General features: G+C 39.4%; 1 protein-coding gene across 1 annotated transcript in view; it reads left to right on the top strand.

Moving 5' to 3' along the window:
- FBXW4 (F-box and WD repeat domain containing 4) overlaps positions 1 to 22,820 on the top strand; it is a 127,117-nt gene that overhangs the window by 94,910 nt on the left and 9,387 nt on the right. Inside the window, exon 6 of the mRNA XM_044665506.1 lies at positions 10,314 to 10,379. Within this exon, the coding sequence (XP_044521441.1) occupies positions 10,314 to 10,379 (66 nt within the window). The remainder of the gene's footprint in view (positions 1 to 10,313; positions 10,380 to 22,820) is intronic.

The following is a 22,820-nucleotide window of genomic DNA, read 5'->3' as shown; positions in this document are numbered from 1 at the left end:
CTTCCTAATGTTATGGATGAAAGTCATGTTTCTTCCCAGTCTTTTTCTTTTGATAATGAAGCTGCTTTACAGTTGTAGTCTTTTACCCTATGGCCATTAAAGTCACCCTTGTTTGGTCCTTGACAAAGAGTATCTCAGGTTTAGCCTTCTCAGCTGTGCATGAATAAGACTTTTTTGACTAAAGTTTCATAGTATTTAGAGCTGGAAGAGATCTGAGAGGTCATGTAATACTTCCTTATTTTATAAAAGAGGAATCTAAGGCACAGAGATGGGAAGTGACTTGTCCAAGGTCACACAAATAAGAAGGGGCAGAAGAAATATTGGAACTTAGGTCTGACTCCAAGTCCGGTGCTCTTAATTTTTATCTCTTTTTCTTTTTGCCTTCTAAATATTTGTTTTTCTTTAGTGTGGTGGTCCACCCAAGATGTGACTAATAAAGAACTTTGTTTTTTTCCCTGATTCTTCCTCTGTCATCATCTCTTTCCTACTCTGCTGATTCCTCCCTCACAATGTTGTTACTGTCGTAGCTGCTTCATCACCATCCCCCTCCTCTTGTACTGAGTTTGTGTGACCTTCGCACTACATTCATGCTTTGGGAATTACCTTCTATAATGATGTCAACTGTTGGGGTTAGCGGACACTAGCGGCAGCGATAAGACCTGACATGTTCTAATGATTCCCTCCTCCCCTTCCTCACTGGCCGTGCTGAGGAGGGCAGGGGTTTCATCGAGGTATTTGAGGAGGGGGCAGAGGGAAAGGGGGGGGATGCCCACAGGTGCCTATGAGGACTTTGACCTTTGCTGCTATAATATCAGTGTTTCACAGGCAAGGCGGTTCAGGAGCCCACTTGCAGCCCATCAAAAATTGATTTAATTGCAATTTTTCCCCCAATTAGGAGCACTGGAGCTTGACTAATTGGAGTAATAGAGAGTAATAAGGCTCAGATAAAAAGCCTTCCTCGGCTGCCTTTGTATCTTGTGTCAGTGCCTGTCAGAGGTCAGAGAGCTTGCATATTCTATTAGGCAGAGTTACCTTCATTTGTACAAATTAGTTTACCCAACAGTAATTAAAATGCCAGTGTGGGTTGGAGAGACCTGAATACACTTGATGGGCATGTTGGTGAATGATTTGACAGCTCTGGTGGCCTCCCTTGCCAAAGTTTGTCAGCATGGGCTTGAAGGCTACACAAGCCTGGGGCACCGCACACTGCAGCAGGCCCGGCCACAGTGGCAACTGCTACCCTCTCACAGTCAAAGCTTCTAAATCTCCCTCAGTTCTAGGAGGATTGACCACTTCTTGCCTTTTTGGATGGCTATTTACCACCTCATCTTCTCATTCTCTCCATCCATATCCTCATAATTTTCATTTGAACAAATACTTTATTGTGTCCACCACAAGCAAAACACCTGTGCTGGGTGTCAAAAATGCAAAAATGAATTAAGGCAGTTCTTGGCCTCCTTAAGCTTACCATATAATAGGGGAACTTAGACATATAGATACATATATGGGAAATATTTAATACAAACAAGAATTCAAATTGCTATGAACAAATGGGAAGATGAAGAAGACTACAGAGCTGATATTTATATAGCACTTTGTATACAGGATCTCCATGACCCCACAACAGTCATTTTAGGCATTCTTATAGCTAAAGAAATGGAGGCTAAGGGGAGGAGTAAAATGATTTACCCAGGGTCATATAGCTAGTAAGTTTCATAGATAGAATTCAAATCTATGTCTTTCCTGCTTCCCTAGTCCAGTGTTCTTTCCACTGTACCGTGCTGCCTCTCACTTTCAGCTAGGAGAATGTGCCTCCTTTTCATCTTTTCTTACCGTCCTCCCTATTTCTTTCATACCATCCCCCCTTATTCTCTTTTCCTATTCCCCTTCATCCATCTATCCTCTCTCACCATTCTCTCTCCTCACAAATTCTACTTTTTGCATCTCCCACCATCATCCTTTGTCTCCTCTTTGTTTTTTTAACTATTTCTTTTTCTTTCTTTCTGTTATCCTTTTTCTCTTCTTATTCTTCTTTGCTACCTTTGCCAGCCTCCCTGCTATCAACTTACCATTCTTTCTACATCTCTACTATCCTTCTTCCCTTACATCTTACCATGTAACAAGAAATGCATATATACTATTGTCAGTTGCAGTCAAAATATTTGATTATTTAACTTTTTAAGAAACATTTATAGGAGAAGGGCAGCTATTCATTGGGAAGTGATTATTCAAAACAAAATGTATCAGTTTTAGAACCCAGCACAATGTAGTAAAAGAGTACTAGACCTCAAGATAGAAAGATGGAGTTGAGTCCAAATTTCATCATTTCCTAGCTGAATAACTTTAGGCAACAAGTTATACTTGCCTTTTCTGAGCCTTAGCTTCCTCATGAGGTTTTATTTTTTTAATTATATTTTTATTTTTATTTTGAATATTTACCCATAGTTAAATGTTTCATGCTCTTTCCCTCTCCCCAAACTCCCCTAACCCCCCTTAGCTGATGAACAATTCCACTGGGTTTTACATGTATCATCGATTAAGACCTAATTCCATATTATTGATAGTTGGACTAGAGTTATCGTTTAGTGTCTACATCCCCAATAATATCTCCATCAGCCCATGTGTTCAAGCATTTGTTTTTCTTCTGTGTTTCTTCCTCTGAATGTGGCTAGTTTTCTTTCTCATAAGATCCTCAGCCTTGCTCTGGATTGATTCTTGCATTGCTGCTAATAGAGAAGTCCATTATGTTCAATTGTACCACAGTATATCAGCCTCTGTGTATGTTTTCCTGGTTCTGCTTGAACCTTAGCTTTCTAATCTGCAAAATGTCTGCCTATTTCACAGAGTTGTTACAGACCAAATTAAATAATGTATATAAAAAGTGCTTTACAAAATATAGAAACATAGAAAGGTCAACTGTTTTTGTTATCTGTCTCTTCCCCACCGATCTCAGGTTATTGTGTCTCTCCTTTTCTCAAATCCTGTTTGGTATATTCCTTTTGTCACACACCCCTTCCCCTCACCTACCCCCTGTTTGAGTCATTTCAGTATCATTCAGATCTGAGTTTTTTTTTAACTTTTATGTTTTTCTTTAGAGATAGAAGGTCTGTCCTTCAAGCCCTAGATACCCAGATTCCTGGCCAGGGAGTAGGCTTTGAATTCTTGCAGATACTTTGGGATCTAGCTCTTGGCCAGGCTGCAATTTAGCAGAGAATGTATTCTTTCTCCATCTTGAGATAGACTGGTTCACTGGGGCTCATGAGTTGTGTGTCTTGTACTTTCTTTTCTCAGGCAAGTGCTTTTGTTTTGCAGCTTTAGACCCTAATTTGGATACATTGGGAAAGAAAATTTCTATAGATAGCTACAAAGAGGAGGAGTGGAAATATCAATCTGTGTTTGCTCTCTTAATCAACATTTATTGAGTAGCTAGGATAAGTTCTGCATGAGGGAGGAAGGGTGGTTAGATAAGATATGACCTCTATCTTTGATTAAATGAGATAGTTATATGAAAGCCTCTTATAAGTTATAAAACATTATTTAAATAATTTTAAAGTATCTTTTTGTATCTCTATCCCTAACACATATCACAGTTGCCTGGTACTTAGTAGGTGATTAATAAATGCTCATTGGTTGATGGTTGGGAAGATAAAACTGACACATTAAACAGAATGATACAAAATTATAAATATTAAATGCTAAAATGTATGGTATAGACCAATGAGAGTGAATCTTTTAGAGACTGAGTGCCTAAACTGCAATCCCAGACAGGAGAGAGGGGGAAGAAGCACTCCCATTGGGCTTGTTGGGCAGAGGATGGGAGAAATGTCTTCAGGCACGGTGGAGAGGTGGGGAGGAGCAGCTCTCATTGGCACACTCTGGCATGCTTTCTATAGATTTGACAACATGGGTAGACCATACAGTTCAGAGAAAGGAAGATTGGAATGGTTGAGGAAAGTTTCCCTGTCTGATTCCTAATCCATTCCATGCCCTTTCCTGATGAATAAAACCCAACTTTTAATAATTACAAATAGGAAGTACTAGAATTTTTCCAAAACATTGTCCAAGTAGGTAGGCTTATCTGTTTTCTAAGGGGCTGACTTTTTAAACACAAATATTATTTTCTTAGCATTCTTAGTTTGAGGATCTTCCTTCATTTCTGATTCTGAAAATTAATACTCTTCCTTATTGAATAATAAGTTCTCATTTGCAACTCTCATACCTGCTGTATAGACTCTCAACACAATTGATCACATGTGGAGGTTTGTGTTTATTTCTGACTACCACATTTTAGGGGACACTGACAAACTGGTCTGTGTTTAGTTATAGGAGAGTCTCACAGCCATTTCACATGAATAAATTGAAGGAACTCAAATCTCTGAAGGAAGAGGACCTTGTATAGGGTTAGAGTAGAATTGGAAAGGCGATTATTGAAGGCTTTAAATATTTGAAGAGTTGTCATGTGAGAGAGAGGTTGACTCCAAAGGAAAGAACTAGAAACAATGAATGGAAATGACAAACAGGTAGATTCAGGTACATATGAATGAGGACTTTACAACAATTAGACCTTTCCAAAGTTGGAATTGACTGTCTCATAGATAGGTAGAGTTTAGATAACAATTTATTAGGGATATTGTAGAAAGTATTCCTGATTCAAGCACTAACTGTTGTGTGAGGTTCCTTCTGAATCTGAGATCAATGACTCTATAAACTATATAACTAAGACTATCTATAGATTATATATATTATATATCTATTAGATAGATTAGATCAATTTTTATAGTTTCTAAAAAAAGGTTCTTTCCTGACTGTTAAATGTTATTATGCATACGACTCCAACCTGGCCCTGCCCTCCAAATGCAAAATGGATAATGGAACAGACATGAGACTATTAGCATTTCTTAAGTATTTCGGAGTCTTTGGAGATTGTGGTAGTTCACGGTTTCCAGCTATATAGCATTACTAGAATATTGATATTTTTATTTATTTATTTTTTTATTTTAAACCCTTAACTTCTGTGTATTGACTTATAGGTGGAAGAGTGGTAAGGGTAGGCAATGGGGGTCAAGTGACTTGCCCAGGGTCACACAGCTGGGAAGTGTCTGAGGCCGGATTTGAACCTAGGACCTCCCATCTCTAGGCCTGGCTCTCAATCCACTGAGCTACCACCGCCCCCTAGAATATTGATATTAAGAGATTTTTGTTTGTTTGTTTCAGAGAAGAGAGTTATTAAAGAAAGGTACCTTTAAATCAGTCACTACCAAGAGATCTAGTAACTTCCTCAGTCAATGAAGACTCAACCTCTTTGCTAAGTAGACAGCTATGACAATAAAGGATTAGAGACTATAAACTTGTCTATGAAAATCTTACAAAGGAGGGTGGTAGAAGATTATGAATAGTTAGTGTTATGTCATAAAACAGCAAGAAGTGGTGGAGAGAGATAGGGTTAGAGAAACCTTTGCATGAGATCCAGGTATATAAGCCACACTATTCAGGGAATATGGAGGGATAAGTGGGAGTACAAGAAGCAGATAAACAACAATAGAAATATCTGTCAAAATTTTTATAATGATTTAACATTTAAATGTTAAATCATTATAAAAATTTTGACAGATATTTCTATTTTTATAATGATTTAACATTCACCTCATGTACAACAAAAAGAAGTAAAAAAAAATGGCTCTAAAGAAAACAGAGTACCTGGATCCAGATCTATTACATCCAAAAGAGGAGGGGATGTGTATCAAACAATATAGTTTTGAGGGCACTAAGAAATTAATTTTTAATTTGAAAGATGCAAGAATGCCAAATTCTTGGGAAAAAATCATGGATGATTTTACTACCAAAAAGGCAATAAAAAAATTGAGTACTACTGCCTCACTGTCTACTTTCTTATTTCTACAAAATCTGAGAGAAAATCTACACTCCTAGTAAGTCTTTCACAAATTATAGTCTAAGCAGATCACATCTTTTCAGATATACAGCTGACTGAAAGGAACAGAGCTGAGAAGATCCTGCTTTGCTTATTGTTGTTGATTAGAGATAAGGATAAGAGCTCCTTAGGTTTAACTGTTATAGAGAATTCTTATATGAGGAAATTCCCTCTACAAATGTGGATTTCCTGGTATCTGTTCTCTGACATTTATAGTCTTAGAAAATTGCTTATAACTTTGAGAAATTAATTGACTTACCCAGGGTCACAGAGTCAGTATGTGTCATTTCTGATCTACTATACCATGATGCCTCTGTTTGTTGACTTTTTAAAAAAACATTTAGCAGTCGCTTCCTAGATGTGTGACCCTGGGCAAATCACTTAACTCCATTTGCCTAGCCCATATTTTCTTTGTCAGGCACTTCTCCACGTGCTGGAAATACAAATAAAATTTTAAAAAGTAAGATAATCTTTGCCCTCAAAGAACTGAAATTCTAATGGCCATAGGCAACACATAAAAGAGAACTGAAAAGTAGGGATGGCTGTGCAGTGGGTGTTTTCTCAAATGAAGGTTTAGGGAAGAGCTTGCCAATGGAATAAGAGACTTCTAGACTGAAGACATTGCCAGGCCAAGAAGAAGGCCCCTGGAGGTAATTCTGAGGATTGCCTTAAAAATTCCCCTTCAAGGAGGTATCTTCTGTACCTATGTTAAAATTCTGTAATTCCTTAGAAAATAAACACTAGACATACTTTTAAAGATAAAAAGTGTTTGCTACTGTAATGAAAGATAGAAGGCAATTCAGTACAAGAGAAAGCACTGAATTTAGAGTGCTTACTGTGACACCCCAAAGCCAGAGTTCAAATCTGTTCTCTGCTAATCACTACTGTGTGATCTTAGACAATCTTAGACAATCTTAGATCTTACTTCTCTAGGCCCCAGTTTCCTCATCTGAAAAATAAAGAGATTATACTCCTTCTAAAGGCCCTTCCAGCTCTAGGTCTTTGATTCTGTGATCATTTCTCCAACACAGAGGTAGAATGAAAAGGGGACTCCCTGTAGATGAACTCTTTTTGTGCTTATTTCATTGAGCCCTAGAATACAGCAGAGCTTCCTGAAGGAGCTAGCTCCACAGTTACTCAAAAGAGTTTGGCCAGACTAGCATAGATAAACCATATAAATAAGGGGACAGAGAATGCCTCTTGTCCAGCTCTTCTATAACATGCTATAGGCTAGTATAACAGTACAGTTGGTCAAGGAATTGGGCCTGGAATGTAATTGGAGGAACAAAGTTGATCAGATTGCATTGGGGAATTTGCTCAGTGGTTTTGATAAGTTATTCCGGTCTTCTCCTTTGAAACAAAATCCCCTCCTTTGATACCAATATTCTTTTGGTGATGGAATTGTGGAATATTACTATAGACAAAGAATGAACATTATGGGCTACCTAAAGGGCAGGGTAGAGTAATAGGATGGGTGTGAATAGATTGTATTGTATCACCAATCAAAAATTGCACTCAAAAAGTAGTATAAAAGGTATCAACAAAGATGTGTATGAACAGAAAATGTGAGTGTATGTGCTGCATAGAGAAGGCCCCAAGCTCATTGGGTGGACCCCCATGGAGGTTTTATAGGAAGACATTCACATATAGGAATGGAAGACTTGGATGAGTTGTAATTGCATTGTTGGAAATAATAACTACAATTGGAGGTGTAACTAGGATGGGGCCAGTCAGGCCTTTGTACTGAAATTGAAGTTTCCAACAGCATTTGTATTGCTTTCAGTAAGATATTTGAGGAAGGTTGAAGGGTAAAGGAATAAGAATTTATATAATGCCTACTATGTGTCAGGCACCATATAGCTGTTTTTTACAAAAATAATTTCATTTGAAAACTCAAAAATGTAGTGCCTAGTTAGCATTAGAATAGTTAGTTTAAAAAAAGAAAACTACACAGAGGTAGTCCTTTCTTTCCTTGATTTCTGATTGACTTCTACATTCCCAGATAGATTCTTGCCTTTATTCTATTTCCAACCCCTATCCCTAGCTCTAGTCCCTTGTGGCCTCTGGGTTCTCTGTCTACAGAAGCTAGTGTCTTGAAACTGTCTCCTCTCAACCTCCCCTTTCTTCCCAGGATTCTTGTGTACTTGGGCCAAATTTTGTAGTCAAGATTTACTCCCTCCTTTCTCTCCACGGACTAATCAGCTGAATTTGCCTTTAAAGTTCATTTAAGAGTATCTTTTGTGCTGTTTGTCCTGGAGCCAGAATGACTAGTGATGACTCTCCCCATATTGATGAGATCACAGATCCACTGAATATTGAAATAAATAGGTCAATTGGGAGTGCTACTGCAGATATTTGTAAGAAGCACAAAGGGCAGAGGGACTACTTAGGTAGAGAATTTGAATTTAGAAAGATGATCACTAATTTTGCAGAATGCCTTTTTAATAGAAGAAAATGCTAAGCACATTGAATCTTGGAGACTTTTCCTGTTCTCAGGGTCAGGGTAGGGTAGACAAGATGAAGAAGGGGAAAGGAGAATGGAGAGATGGTCTTCAAATCCTTTCCACAGGCCTGCTGGGAGGTCAGGATTGCTGGAGTGGCAGGGATTAAAGTTTCAGGTTCCTCCCATCTCCCTCCCTATTGACTTACCTTGTCACTAATTTAGACCTATAGCCAGTCAGAGGTCTGTTACAGGCCTTCTTAAGAAATGCCTGTGTCTCTGGCTTTCTCCCCACCCCCTCAAAGTTCTGAAGAGCCCAATTGCTTGCTTGAATGATTTCCAAGCAGCTATTATGTTTCCAACTCCAGGTAATTGGCTTTACCAGTTATTAATGGATTACACTAAAGTGAAAAATGTCAGGGCAGGGAAGTGGAAGGGGGCATGACACCTCCTTGGCTTTGTAGTTTGGGGCTTCATCTTTCAGAGAGTGCTCCCTAGATGGAGGGTGCTTTCTAGATTGGGGGTCAATGAAGGCATAACTAGAATGCCTGTATTTGGCCTCACTCTGTAGCAGCTCCAGTGGCTTCATCTGGAAATGTACTCTCAATTCCTGGGCTAAGAAGGCAGGGAGAATGGGAGCATATGTACCTCATAGCCTGAGAAATTAGCTTCAGGCAGGAAAACAGATGGGATAAGAATGGCCCAAGAACATTTACTGACTAGGTTCTAGTAAACTAAATTGTATTATTCTGAAATTTTGACTTTAAATCTATGACTTGCCCGTGCTCCACCCCATTACTTCCTTCCCTACCCCCAAAGCTGTTGCTTTTTACCAGATTGTTCTTAGAAATTTATCTCTCCCATCAAGCCTGTAGGATCAGAGAGCAGCAGGTGCTGGGGCTGGGTGCTCTTCGGCTGCTGCCCCCACATTGTTAACAGGGTATCATTATCATTGTTTGTTCTTTGCCAAGTGCCGGCCAGGACCTGGAGAACTGGTGTCCAGGCCTCTCCCCACTTCCACTCCCTAATGCCAGACGTGTAGGGACACAGCCCTCAGGAACTCAGGATTCTGCTCTCAACTTTTTTGCTTGTTATTTAATTTTGTAGGTCTGGTGCTCTGGCTGCCCCCATTTCCCTGCCCTGTGGTCATGTAACCAAACAGTAACCAGGCCCAGAGACATTGCACAAAAAGAGCATTGCTATAGCTATAATTTCAAATACAAGGGCTGTTACCAGCCAGGTTCACACATTGGGTCTCTGCTTCCTCATCTATGCCGCTAGGCACTTAAACTTAGAACATGGAAACAGAGACACACAGGAACAAAGAAACAGAGCCATATTTCTTGCCTTACACATAAACCTTTTTATTCTCATCACTTCTAGTTTTTCCAACTTATCACTTTTCCCGTCTTAATGTTTTCCTAAGCTCGTTGAGTACCCGTTTACCCTAAAAATGAGTGCCCCCCCATGGGGTTGGTATAGAAGGAAATTATCACTTAGCATAATTAGGATGAGGAAGGCATTTTATTTAGCCTTATGTAAGAAATGGAAAGAACCAGAACTAAATTCATACTCTCCCAAGTGGACAGACTGGATTTCCATTGGAAAATTATATTGATCTATCTTGTTACATGTATGCTGCAGTGTTGTCTGATTGAGAATCTAGACTGAGGCAAACCATCCTGCTTCCAAGGAATCTTGATGAGGAAATTCTATAATGATGGATGTAACTTCCACTCTTGGGCTCTGTGCTCCTGAAAAACGGTGTCCTTTCCCACAAGCCTTCCCTAACCTCTCTCTTTATTCCTGCACTGCTCCTTCCAATTCTAGCTTGACCCCAAGATCCCTTGGAGAATGAGGAAGGCATTTCAGATTGTGTTGCCACTTTTTTTGCCACAAGTTCCAACAAGCTGTGCCTGATTGTGTTTTCACTTTGTTTGGCAGCTCCTTTGTGACAGGGACGGCTTGTTGTGGACATGTCTCACCCCTAAGAATCTGGGACCTCACTAGGTAAGAGAATTTTCTGAGTTTTATGCCTCCCTTGGCAATAGGGATTGGGGGATGGGAATCAACGAAGGTGAAAAAAAAGGCCAAGTTCTCTCTGATTCTGCCTTTACGTCAAGTGAGATGTTTAGGAGTGGCTTCATGTCTGGGAGACATGATGTCCTCAGCCTTTGCCATAGACCCTTCTTTTCATGGAACTGCTTAGTTGGGAGGACTGTTGAGATAATTTATAATATGTAAATAATTGGGCTTATAATTTATTATTATAATAACAGCTTGGATTTATAGAGCCTCGTTCTCCTGAAGGACCTCCTAGCCCTGTGTACACACAATCCTATTTATCCTCACAGATTTTTTTTAAGTAAGAAGAAATTTCCCAAGTTGCCTATAAACACATGAAAATAATTATAAAGAACAAGGAGTAATGTGTTTACATCTGATTAATTTTTTGTTAATCTTGTTCATTGTACTGGTGAAAGCATTTTTCTAACTTGCCCTCTTTCTCAGTTTCTCTGGTACTTGCTTGTCTCCTCTACTTTTTCTTTGGTAGAATTGTAGAATGCCACCACCGGGGACCTTTGAGGTAGTCCAGCTAAAACCTGGCATTTTATAAATGAGAAACTGAACTTCAGAAGTTTTAAGAGCCTATCCCAGTGTCATGGGACTAATAAATGGTATAGCTAGGATTTTAAACCCAGTTCTGCTTGGCCTCAAGTTTAGTTTTCTCTTTTTCAGATATTTAATTTTTGCCCTTTTTATATCATTATTTCTCAGTGCTGTTCCCTGTCTCTACCATTAGAGTGGTTGCTTTCTTCCTAATAATAGAGTCAAGCAAAACAATTCATTCCACTAGCCATATCAGAAAATGGGTGCTTTATTCATATCACCAACTACCTTTCAGACATTTCATACTGTATGTCCAGTTGACATTTTCATTTCATTACATCCAAAAGGGAACTCATTATCTTCCCCCTAAATCTTCCTCTTTGTTCAACCTTCTGTTACTGTAGAAGATAACACCACCCTTCTCCCTTAGGCTCCTAGGAGGCATCCTAGATTCCTCACCTGCCCGGCACCCCCCATTCCAAACTGGTGCACTCTGGTACAGGTACTCATCCCCTGTTGCCTGAACTACTACACTAGCCTCCTAGTGGGTCTGCCTGCTTCAGGGCTCTCTTCTCTGGTTTATCCTCCATTCAGCCACTAAAGTGATTTTCTTAAAATGTGGGTCTCGTTGTGTTACCCTCTACTAGATAAACTCCTGTGGCTTTCTGTGGCCTCCAGAATCAAATACAAAGTACTCTGGCATTTAAAGCCTTTCCTAACCTTGCCTCCTCCTGCCTTTCCAGGCTTCTTGCACCTTTCTCTGGTGACACTGAGCTCATGGCTGTTCCATGAACAAGACACTTCATCTTTCAGCTTCAGGCATTTTCTTTATTTTTTTTCCCTTCCTTTTTTCTCTTAGAATTGATAGTATCAACTCCAAAACAGATGAATGGTAAGGGCTAGGCAGTTGAGGTTAAGTGATTTGCCTATGGTCACATAGCTAGAATGTGTCTGAGGCCATATTTGAACCCAGGACTTATTGTTTCCAGGTCTGGCTCTCTATCCACTGAGCTACCTAGCTGCCCCTACTCCAGGTATTTTCTCTGATTGATCCCCATTCTTATCCCAGTAATTCAAACATGGGAGCTTATGAATCACCAAGCAAATTATAGAGGGACAAGTGACAAATGCCAGAACAGAGCCTTGGGGAACACCTGTTGTGTCTGTAACCTGGATGAAGAATCAGCAAAAGAGAATGAAGAAGGATCAGACAGATGTGTAAGGAGAACCAACAGAAGATGATTCTGGGAAAGCCTAGAAAGGATGAAGAGGGTGGGCCCCAGAGTCAAAGGCTGCAGAGTACTTCATCCTTCATACACTTGACTGCTCTAAGGTGAAGCCTCAGCATGGTTGTAATGTACATTTTCCTTGTTTTTGGTTGCTTAGAGAAGTCTTTTTATTATTATTTCCCCCTAATTACATATAAAAATAATTTTTCATTCTTTTTAAAATTTTGAATTCCAAATTCTCTCCTGCTCCCCCACCTATAAATGTGCAGTGTTTTATGAAAGAAATTCTCTAGAGCAAGGGCTAGAAACCTTTTTGGCCGTGAGAGTCATAAACGCCACATTTTTTAAAATGTAATTCCGTGAGAGCCATACAGTGCTCACAGTGTGCGCTCCTGTAACAGCGCCTGAAAAAAAATTGACTTTATGGCTCCTGCAGAAAGAGCCAAATCTGGCCCTCAAAAGAGCCAGATATGGCTCGAGAGCCATACGTTGATGACCCCTGCTCTAGAGGCTGAATTTTTAAAAATTTTAAGATATTAACTTATTAAAAGACTGCTCAAGATTGCTAATGTCAACAGCAGACAGGACCTGCCAATCCAACTACAAGGAGAAAACATCAAGGAGACGGACCACTTCACCTATTTGGGTAGCATAGTCAGTAAGGACAGCCAGAGCAGATGAGGACATCAGAAACCGAATCAACAAAGCCAGACAGGCATTTAACACCTTACGATCTGTCTGGATCTCCAAAGCACTGTCCCTCGTCACTAAGCTCCGAATCTTCAATACCAACGTTAAGGCCGTCCTCCTATATGGATCAGAAAGCTGGAGAGTGACGAAAGTCAACACCAACAAACTCCAAGTCTTTGTTAACAGATGTCTACGCTACATCTTGAACATCAGATGGCCTGAAAAGATCTCCAATGCTAGTCTCTGGGAAAGAACAATCCAGTATCCCATTAGTCAGGACATAAAGAAACGTAAGTGGAGATGGACAGGACATACGCTACGAAAACTGGAAGACAACGTAGCCAGACAAGCATTGAGCTGGAACCCTTCAGGGAGGAGGAAAGTCGGAAGACCAAAACAGACCTGGCGAAGATGTGCCGAAAATGAAACAAAAACAGTCGGAATGACATGGGCCCAGTTGGGGGAAGTTGCCCAGAACAGAGTCCGCTGGTGTGAGATAGTTGCGGCCCTATGCTCCTAGGGAGTCAACAGGAATAATAATAATAACAATAATAGTGGACTCCATCCATAATACAAAGAGATACCACACAACTGAGGGGGGACAGAAGGTGGGACCTGAGAGGCATAAGCTGAGCAACTAAGAGAAAAAAGAGAGTGACTTCATGTCCCAAGCCAATATATATCCCTTCTGATGTCACCATCTGGTCCCTCCCCTGGGCATCTCTGATTGCAAAACAGGCATGCAGGAAGTGGCTTCAGAGATTTCAACTCCTCCCTCACCATTCATCACCGGAAGAGGCAAGTCTCTGAAGGACACCAACCTACCCTTTCCTCCTCTTTATGTGACCGAACCACCTTGTGGCTAGAGTTGACTGGCTTCATTACCCTAGAGAGTTCTTGTTTACCGATAAATTAGGAGCAAGTCTCCACCTTGCCAGTAACAAAAACCAGCCTAGGCACTTGCCTTTAGCTCTGTAATCCTCAACAACGACAAAAGATCTAGACAAAGAAGGGAGGACCCAACCCAGGTTCATAGCCTAGAGTAGAGATTGTTTGAGCTTTAAAATCAAACTGTTTTTTTGGGAAAGGCCAAGGAGAGAAAATTGTTTTCCATGTGCAATCGTAAAATATTTTTCCATATTGGTAATTTTGTGGGAGAGATCTCAAACTAAAAAAAAAAAAAGAAAGAAAAAGTGCAATATAGTATGTTTTGGTTTGCATTCAGACTCCATCAGTTCTTTCTCTGGAGACAGATGACATTTTTTATGATTGTATTGGGTCACTTGTTATATTAGTGAGAATAACTAGGTCATTCACACTTGTTCATCAAATAATATTGCTATTACTGTGTACAATGTTTTTCTGATCTACTCACTTCACTTTGCATCAGTTCATGTAAGTCTTTCCCAGTTTCTTTGAAATCATCCTTCTAGTCCAGGAGTCGGCAACCTTTTTGGCCGTGAGAGCCATAAACACCACATTTTTTAAAATGTAATTTTGTCAGAGGCATACAGTGCTCACAGTGTGCACTCCTGTAACAGGGTCTGAAAAAAAATTGACTTTATGGCTCCTGCAGAAAGAGCCATATCTGGCCCTCAAAAGAGCCAGATATGGCTCGAGAGCCATATGTTGCCGACCCCTGTTCTGGTCATTTCTCATAGCACAGTCATATTCCATTACAGTCATATATCACAATTTGTTCAGCTTTTTCCCAATTGATGGACATCCCTTCAATTTCCAATTCCTTGCTACCACAAAAAAAGAGGAATATCTTTTAAATATAGCCATTGATAGCTTATGTTTCTTCTTTCAAAAACTGCATGTTCATGCTCTTTGTCCATTTACCTAATGGGGAGTGATCTTGTACCTTTTCTAGATCATCATATGGTCTCTTGCTCAACTCTGTGGTCAATATGGCTGTTTATATTGCATAAATGGTCACTATTCCATATACTGTTTTTTCCTGAAGACACCTTTACAATATAGCCATCATGTTTCTTAAACATTATCTGCTTTGGGTGACGTCCCTATTCAGATTGTTCCTGTAAGTATCCTGTGCCTACTTAGCATCCTACTATCAAATCTACTCTCGTTGTCCCTTCCATATGTTGTGCAAGCATTCCTCTCTTGGTTCTGAAACTTTGTGCCTCTTTTGTCCAGAAAGAGCTTGGGAGAACCCTGAGAAATTTATTTGTCTTGTGTTTTTGTTACTTTGGAGGAAAGGGACATCTTAATGCTTGCTGTTTTAAAATTATACAGTTCAACTTAGATGTAAAGGAGTCCATTAGGTCTTTTAGCTACTTGGAGTCAGGTCTCAAACCTCTGTCTGGAGGATCATAGTGATGACAGATCCACTTGTGGTGGCCCAGTATCAGAGAGAAGTTGAGAAGCCAAAGACCTCAGTACCTAGGAGGAGAAAGGAGCTATATACTACCTTGATTAGTGGAGCTTCTGAAAAGTTCATCAGTTACACCATACTTGGCCCAAAGCCTAAGGATATTCTTAAGTCTACAGATCTCTGGACTCCAGTCAGACTAGAACTTTTGGAAAAAAGATCTTTATACAACTTCATAGGCTAGATCTCAACAGGTCCTTCAGTGCAGGAAGCTCCAGCTAACTAGAAGGACTAGGGCTTGACCATTGAAAGGTTTCCCTTGACCTGTATCAGTAGAAGCCAGTATTTCATGAGAAGCTATTTAACTCTAATATCTCAGGACCACAACTATGCCTTTCTTCTAGATTCCCAACTCTCCTCAAATTCCCATTTAGATAACTTACTTTGACATTGATTTAGCACTACTTCCATCTTCTGTTCCTGCTGTAGCTTGTGCTGTCCTCTATTCTTAGAGACCTTAAATTTTTTTCTCTTCATTCTTTTTTATTTTGAACTTGGTAAACATGAAAATGAGCATTTCCATATCTGTTATAGAATATAAGGAGAGGCTTGTACAAGAAACTGCAAATCTGTTTTTGCATTTTGCATTTGGTTTTCTTTTTACATCTAAAATACATTTCGCATATAACTTTCAAAGCTTTCCTTTTTATTTGTTATTTCTTCTGACCTGCTTTAGCTCAAATATCTTTTGGAGAAGCTATCTAAAACATCCCTTTGCCAGAAGCTCCTTTTGATTTTCTCTTTTTTCCCTAGATTTCTCCATTATACTTTCCCCTCCTTTAGGCACTTATCGCATACATGACTACCTCCAAGAGCTAAGACTACTGGCCCTTCCTTTTTTTTTTTTCTTCTCTGTTTTTCTTTCCATCTATTTCATTACTGTCCTCTACGTCATATTGTATCCCTCCTCTTTAAGTCACTCATTCCTTATAGTTGTCACTCATGACCTTTCCCTCATATTTCCTTACATCATCATTGGATGTTAGAAAGATGGTTTTTACATGAATAAACCATACTCAGAATCAATGACTTATCTGAGGTTTTTTCAGTTGTGTCTTTTATAACCGTTACTAGAATCTAGGTCTCTTATTTCCCTAACCCCTAATTTTTTGTTCTTAATTTCTAATTAAGAAGATGTCATTATCATTGCATTATTAGTCACTTCACATTTGAAGGGTTCTCTCTGTTTGTAAGGGGCTTTCTCAGAGGCCAGTTAGATATAAATGGTTAGGACAGACTATTTCAGGCATCCCTACATTGAAGCCAGCAGTGACTATCCCAATAAGAGTGTATAGGAAGGCTTCTTTGTTTTGGAAGCACCCTTAAAATCTGCTTTTTCATAACTAAATGCAAGTTGCATTTGTCCATTGCTATGGAAATGCTTCTCTCTTGTCTGGTAGAAAAAAAAAAGGCAAAGACCAGAAGGAACTTGGGGTTCTCCTCAAAAGGAAAAAGGAGAAGAGTATGTAGTATGTCAGAGGGAAGGATTGGGTCTAGAATGAGGAGCAAATGATATGGGGGCAATTTGTCACCTAGGAGAATACTACATATTTGATTGGGATAATTAAAGAATGAACCTTCCAACCTGCTTAAGTAAGTTTTGATGGGAAAGTAGTAATTCTGAGGATTGGATTATTGGTTCCAGCAGTTGTCTTCTATATCTGGAGTTGCAATCTTAGGGCCCATGAAAACTTAACTCAGCTGGTCATAGCTTTTGAGTTAGTGGTCAGTGTAGGGTGAAATCAGCATGAACCTCAGTCCTGCTGGCTGGCTGTTGAGTACAGATGTGAAACTTCTTCTAAGTATTCTCTTCTCCTTTACTCTCTACTCCCTATATACCTTTCATTCCAGCCAAGCCTATCTTCCACACCTATTCCAAGCAAGAGGCTTAGAGCCACAGCCACCCCATAATGACAGGCCCTGTAAACATTTTAAAAAATATATTTGATATATTTTATCTTCATTTTCTAATATTTCCCTCTCCTCTTTCTACCTAGAGAGCCATTCCTCATAATAAAGAATTAAAATGAACAAGAAAAAAGGTTGTGTGATAAAATGAACCAACAGATGAACTATGCCTGACATTTTATGCAAAGTCCCATGCCTCTGAGAGAGGGGAGGCAGGTGCATTCCCATCTCTATTCTTGGGGACCAAACTTGGTCATTACATTTTAGGTGTTCAGATTTGATATTTTTTTTGTTCTTTCCACTTACATTATTATAGCGTTTATGTATATTGATTTTTCTGGTTCTACATATTTCACTTGGAATCAGTTCGTGTTTTCTCTTGCTTTTCTGTATTCATATTCTTTGTTTCTACATTCATACGACATAATTTGTTTAGCCATTCCCCAGAGATGACTATTTTATTTCTAATTCTTTCCTGCTACAAAAATACTAACAATATTTTGCTTTCAATGAGATCTTTCATTTTATCTTTGACTTGCCCTGGAGTATATTATACTCTAGTAGTCCCAATGAGTCAAATAGTAAGAACATTTCAGTTACTTTCTTAGCATAATTGCAAATTGCTTTTAAGAATGACTGGATAATGATAAACCCAAAGAGCCCAACTTTTGGGACATGAACCCACTATTTGACAAAAACTGCTGGGAAATTTGGAAAACAATATGGGAGAGATTAGGTTTAGATCAACATCTCACACCCTACACCAAGATAAATTCAGAATGGGTAAATGACTTGAATATAAAGAGGGAAACTATAAATAAGTTAAGTGAACACAGAATAGTATACTTGTCAGATCTCTGGGAAAGGAAAGATTTTAAAACCAAGCAAGAGTTAGAGAAAATCACAAAATGTAAATTTAATGGTTTTGATTATATTAAGCTAAAAAGCTTTTGTACAAACAAAAACAATGTAGTCAAAATCAGAAGGGAAACAACAAATTGGGAAAAAATCTTTATAACAAAAAACTCTGACAGGGGTCTAATCACTCAAATATACAAGGAGTTAAAGCAATTGTATAAAAAATCAAGCCATTCCCCAATTGATAAATGGGCAAGAGACATGAATAGGCAATTTTCAGATAAAGAAATCAAAAGTATCAAAAAGCACACGAGAAAGTGTTCTAAATCTCTAATAATTAGAGAAATGCAAATCAAAACAACTCTGAGGTATCACCTCACACCTAGCAGATTGGCTAAAATGAAAGAAGGGGAGAGTAATGAATGTTGGAGGGGATGTGGCAAAATTGGGACATTGATGCATTGCTGGTGGAGTTGTGAAATGATCCAACCATTCTGGCTGGCAATTTGGAACTATGCCCAAAGGGCTATAAAGGACTGCCTGCCCTTTGATCCAGCCATACCATTGCTGGGTTTGTACCCCAAACAGATCATAGATAAACAGACTTGTACGAAAATATTTATAGCTGCGCTTTTTGTAGTGGCAAAAAACTGGAAAATGAGGGGATGTCCTTCAATTGGGGAATGGCTGAACAAATTGTGGTATATGCGGGTGATGGAATACTATTGTGCTAAAAGGAATAATAAACTGGAGGAATTCCATGCAAATTGGAGAGACCTCCAGGAAGTGATGCAGAGCGAAAGGAGCAGAGCCAGAAGAACATTGTACACAGAGACTGATATACTATGGTAAAATCAAATGTAATGGGCTCCTGTACCAGCAGCACTGCAATGACACAGGACAGCTCTGAGGGATTTATGGTAAAGATGCTGCCCACATTCAGAGGAATGCAGGAGAGGAAACATATAAGATAAACAATTGCTTGAATGCATGGGCTGAGGCGGACATGAATGGGAAATAGACCCTGAACAAGGACACATGTTACAACCAGTGGAAATGTGTGTTGGCCATGGATGGGGGGTGAGCGGGGGGGGGGGGAGTGAAGGGGAAAGTAGGGGCATAAAGTATGTAAACAGATTAAAAACGAATATTAATAAATGTCTAATAAAAAAAAAAGAATTGCAGAAAGATCCTTAGGCTAGGAGATAAAAGATCTGAGTGTAAGTCTTGGTTTTGAGCCTCAGAAGCTGTATGACCTGAGGCTAGGTACTTACCCTGGCTAAGACCATCTGCAAAAATGAGAATAAAAATAGTTTTTGAACCTTTCTTGAAGCTTAATAAAACTTTGAAGAAGTTGCTTTCAAAACATGAAGGCAGAATTTAAAAAAAAAAAAAAAAAAGAACGACTGGATAAATTCAACTAGGTGATGCAGTAGATAAAATATCAGTCCTGAGTTCAAATCCAGCCTCAGACATGTACTAGCTGTGTGACCCTGAGCAAGTCCCATAAACCTGTTTGCCTCAGTTTCCTGATTTAGTTAAAAAGAATAATAATGGCAACTATTTCTCAGAGTTGTTGTGAGCTTCAAGATAATAAATAAATAAAGTGCTTAGCACAATGCTTGGCACATAGTAAGCACTATATAAATTATTGTTATTATCATTAATTCATAGGTCTACTATGTGTTACTGTTTTTCTATAATCCCTCCAACATAGAGTCTCATCTTCGATCGTCTTGCTGAGTGTAAAGTTAGAAGTGAGAATTATTTGGATTTGTGCTACTCAATAATTTGGTATAGTATTTCATATTGTTATTAATAATTTGCAGTTCTTTTGAGAACTGTTTGCTCATGGTGAAAGATGGTGTGGTATAGTAGAGAGAACTGACTTTGAAGTCAGTATGACACATAATAGGGGTATGAGTTTGTACAGCTCCCTAAGACTAAGTATTAGAAAAAGTGCTGATTTGCATTAAGGGATGGAATTTTCCTCACCTTTCTATCATTTAAATTACAGGTCCATCTCCTATCCCTTATTCATATCCTTTGCCCACTTGCCCACTGGGGAATAACTCTTAGTCTCATGTATATATGTTCTGTATGTATCATGACTACCAGAAACTTAACACATATTTGATGCAACAGTGTCCCCCCTCTCCCACCCCTAATTTGGCTTATTCCTGTATCCTAGTTGCCTTTTAAAATTATAAATAAGAAAACTTAGTTTCTGGAAGATGCTAGAAATAGAATGACAAATGAGTAGTTTCAATCTTATTCATCAACAAGAGGAGTGGAGCAAGAAAGGGTGCAAATCATCCCATATTGCTCTTGTGGATCTCTGGCTTTCTGAACTGAAGCAGGAGACAAGGAGGAAAAGACCTGCTAAAGGGGCTCTAGATGCCTTGGCTTTCACTCCCGGTGACTCTGGTGCAAATCCTGATTGGATTGTCAGCTGAGTTTGACTCTGTCAGCTGCAGAGAAAATCATGGTGTTTGACAGACAGGTTCATGAAAATGGGACTTCAAGGAGCACCTTTAGTGACCCTTCTATTTCACAAAGGCCAGATATGATCATGTTAACATTCCCCCCACAGTCTGCAGATGCCATAAATATGGTAGAAGCTAATAATGAAAGGTCCGAAACCCTAAATTGAACAGAGAACTCCAAACAAAACATATTATTTTACCATACCCCAAGTTGGATTTCAACTCAGATTCTATATTTTTAACTGAATCAAAGGGCAATAGATTTTATAACCAGAAGAGACTTTAGAAATCATACAGTGACCTATGGCAACAAGCCCAGGACCTTTAATATAGTAGGTACTCAATAAATATTGTTGGATAAATGAATAAATCAAAATTTGAGAAGAAAGCAAGCTAATTGTGTCCTGGCTCAAGCTGGCCCCAAAATCTGTGTTTTTGATCCAGACCTATAGAACATTGAATTTGAGCCCTTATCAGATTCTTTGGGGACTAGACAATGAAGTATATTCCTTTTGAGTCTTCCTCAGATTAGAGAACTTTCTGATACCTGGATCTCTGGTGCTACCTTGTAGGTAACATTATTTCCATTCACTAGCCCTAACTTTCTCTCAAGTCCTGGCCCAGAACACCAGAGCCAGAAAGTATCCTTTGGGGCTTGAGGTCCTAATGGAGGTGTTTGCTGTCTTGGGGTTTAAGCATGAGGGGGAGGGGAGAGATGGACAGAGACAGGGTGACTGTCTGTAGCTGCCTTTCCCAGAGAAGCCCAAACAGATAATAAAGCCATGTAGAAAATAGGATTAAGGTAATGAACAGGCAGGATGGAGTTTGATCTTTCAATAAAGCCAAAGCCTGACTGACAGGCCAATCCGAAAGGTAGAACAATATTGCCGGCAGGACCTGGCCGGCTGCTCTGGCTTCAGTGTGGGATGGATTCTTTGCTTTTAACCTGTCACAGTTGAAATGTGAGGAGCCCCTGGATTTTTCCTTTCATGTATGTTTGGAGGAGGGGTGGTATAGAAAGGAGGAAGGGTCTACTCTGAGCAGGGTTTCTCTTACCACATACCTGTCCTAGCACCCAGGGTACTTTTTTTTTTGCCAATTTCTTATTTCTTAAAACTTCTCTCCACTGACTGAGGAATGATGGACAGAGCTAGAAATGAGAGGTGGTTGTGGATTTAGATAAACTCTGTAGAAGATAGTCAGGGCATTGCATTTTGTCATTATGATAATAGCTCTCGAAACACACTTCCTCCCTATTCTCAGCTCCAGCTCACAGGCCACCTCTTACAAGAAGGTTATCTGGTTGCTGCTTCTTTCTCTCCAGAATTCACTGTTTAGTTTGAGTTATGTATCTGTGTACATGCTGGCTGTCCAGAGAATATAAGCTCCTTGAGAGCAAGCCTTTCTGTCTTCAAATCTTGCACAGTGTCTGTCTCAGAGCAGAAGCTTAACAAGTGCTTTTGAATGAATGAATAGGAGCAGGAAGAGTACATAGACCTTTTAAAGTTTACAAAGAGCCTTCCTTATAATTCTATGGGTGAGGGAGGAAGAACATTATTATGATAAAGATTTTTTATTTTGCTAATTACATATAATAATCTCTGCATATGTTTTCTGAAGTTATATGATCAAATTCTCTCTCTCTCTCTCCCTTACCTCCTCCCTCCTGGAGCTGGCAAGAAATTTGATCTGGGTTATATATGTATTATCACAAGGACATTATTATTACAGGGAAATAAGTTCAGAAAAGTTAAGTAGTTTGTCCAGGATCACACACTTAGCAAGGGTCAGGGCTGACTGGTATTCACTCTCTGGTCTCCATTGATGACCAGCAGTGCTCTCAACAACCTCACCCCCAAGTTCTAGTACTTCCTGTTCAGTAGATGAGTTGAAGACTACAAGGGACCCTGCAAACTCCTGAGTCAGCTTATTACTGTTCCATCTTTATTTTCTGGGGATTTCCCATTTTGCTTGCATCCCCTGCCTAGGATTTTAAATTTTAGGGTAGTGGTGTAAGTGTAAAGAATACTAGGGAGAATATAGATACTGGAACACAGCCGGTTCTTTTTCTTTTGGCCCATTAGTGCTAGGTAGCCCATGGTGTCTTGGATTAGAAAATAGTTTATTTTTGTTTGTTTTTTGTCTCTCTCCTGACATGTCTACTTATGATCTTCAGTTCTTCATCTGTCCTGGGGCTGGGAGCACTGATATGTGGATATTGTTAAACTTTTGGGAAATCACCAATTGACTTGCCTGTGTTCTCTTGGACACCAGA

The sequence above is a fragment of the Gracilinanus agilis genome, chromosome 2 (assembly GCF_016433145.1).
Source record: "Gracilinanus agilis isolate LMUSP501 chromosome 2, AgileGrace, whole genome shotgun sequence".
In the NCBI taxonomy this organism is placed as follows: domain Eukaryota; kingdom Metazoa; phylum Chordata; class Mammalia; order Didelphimorphia; family Didelphidae; genus Gracilinanus; species Gracilinanus agilis.
The sequence above is the reverse complement of the archived record's forward strand: the minus strand, read 5'-3'. Positions and strand labels throughout refer to the sequence as shown.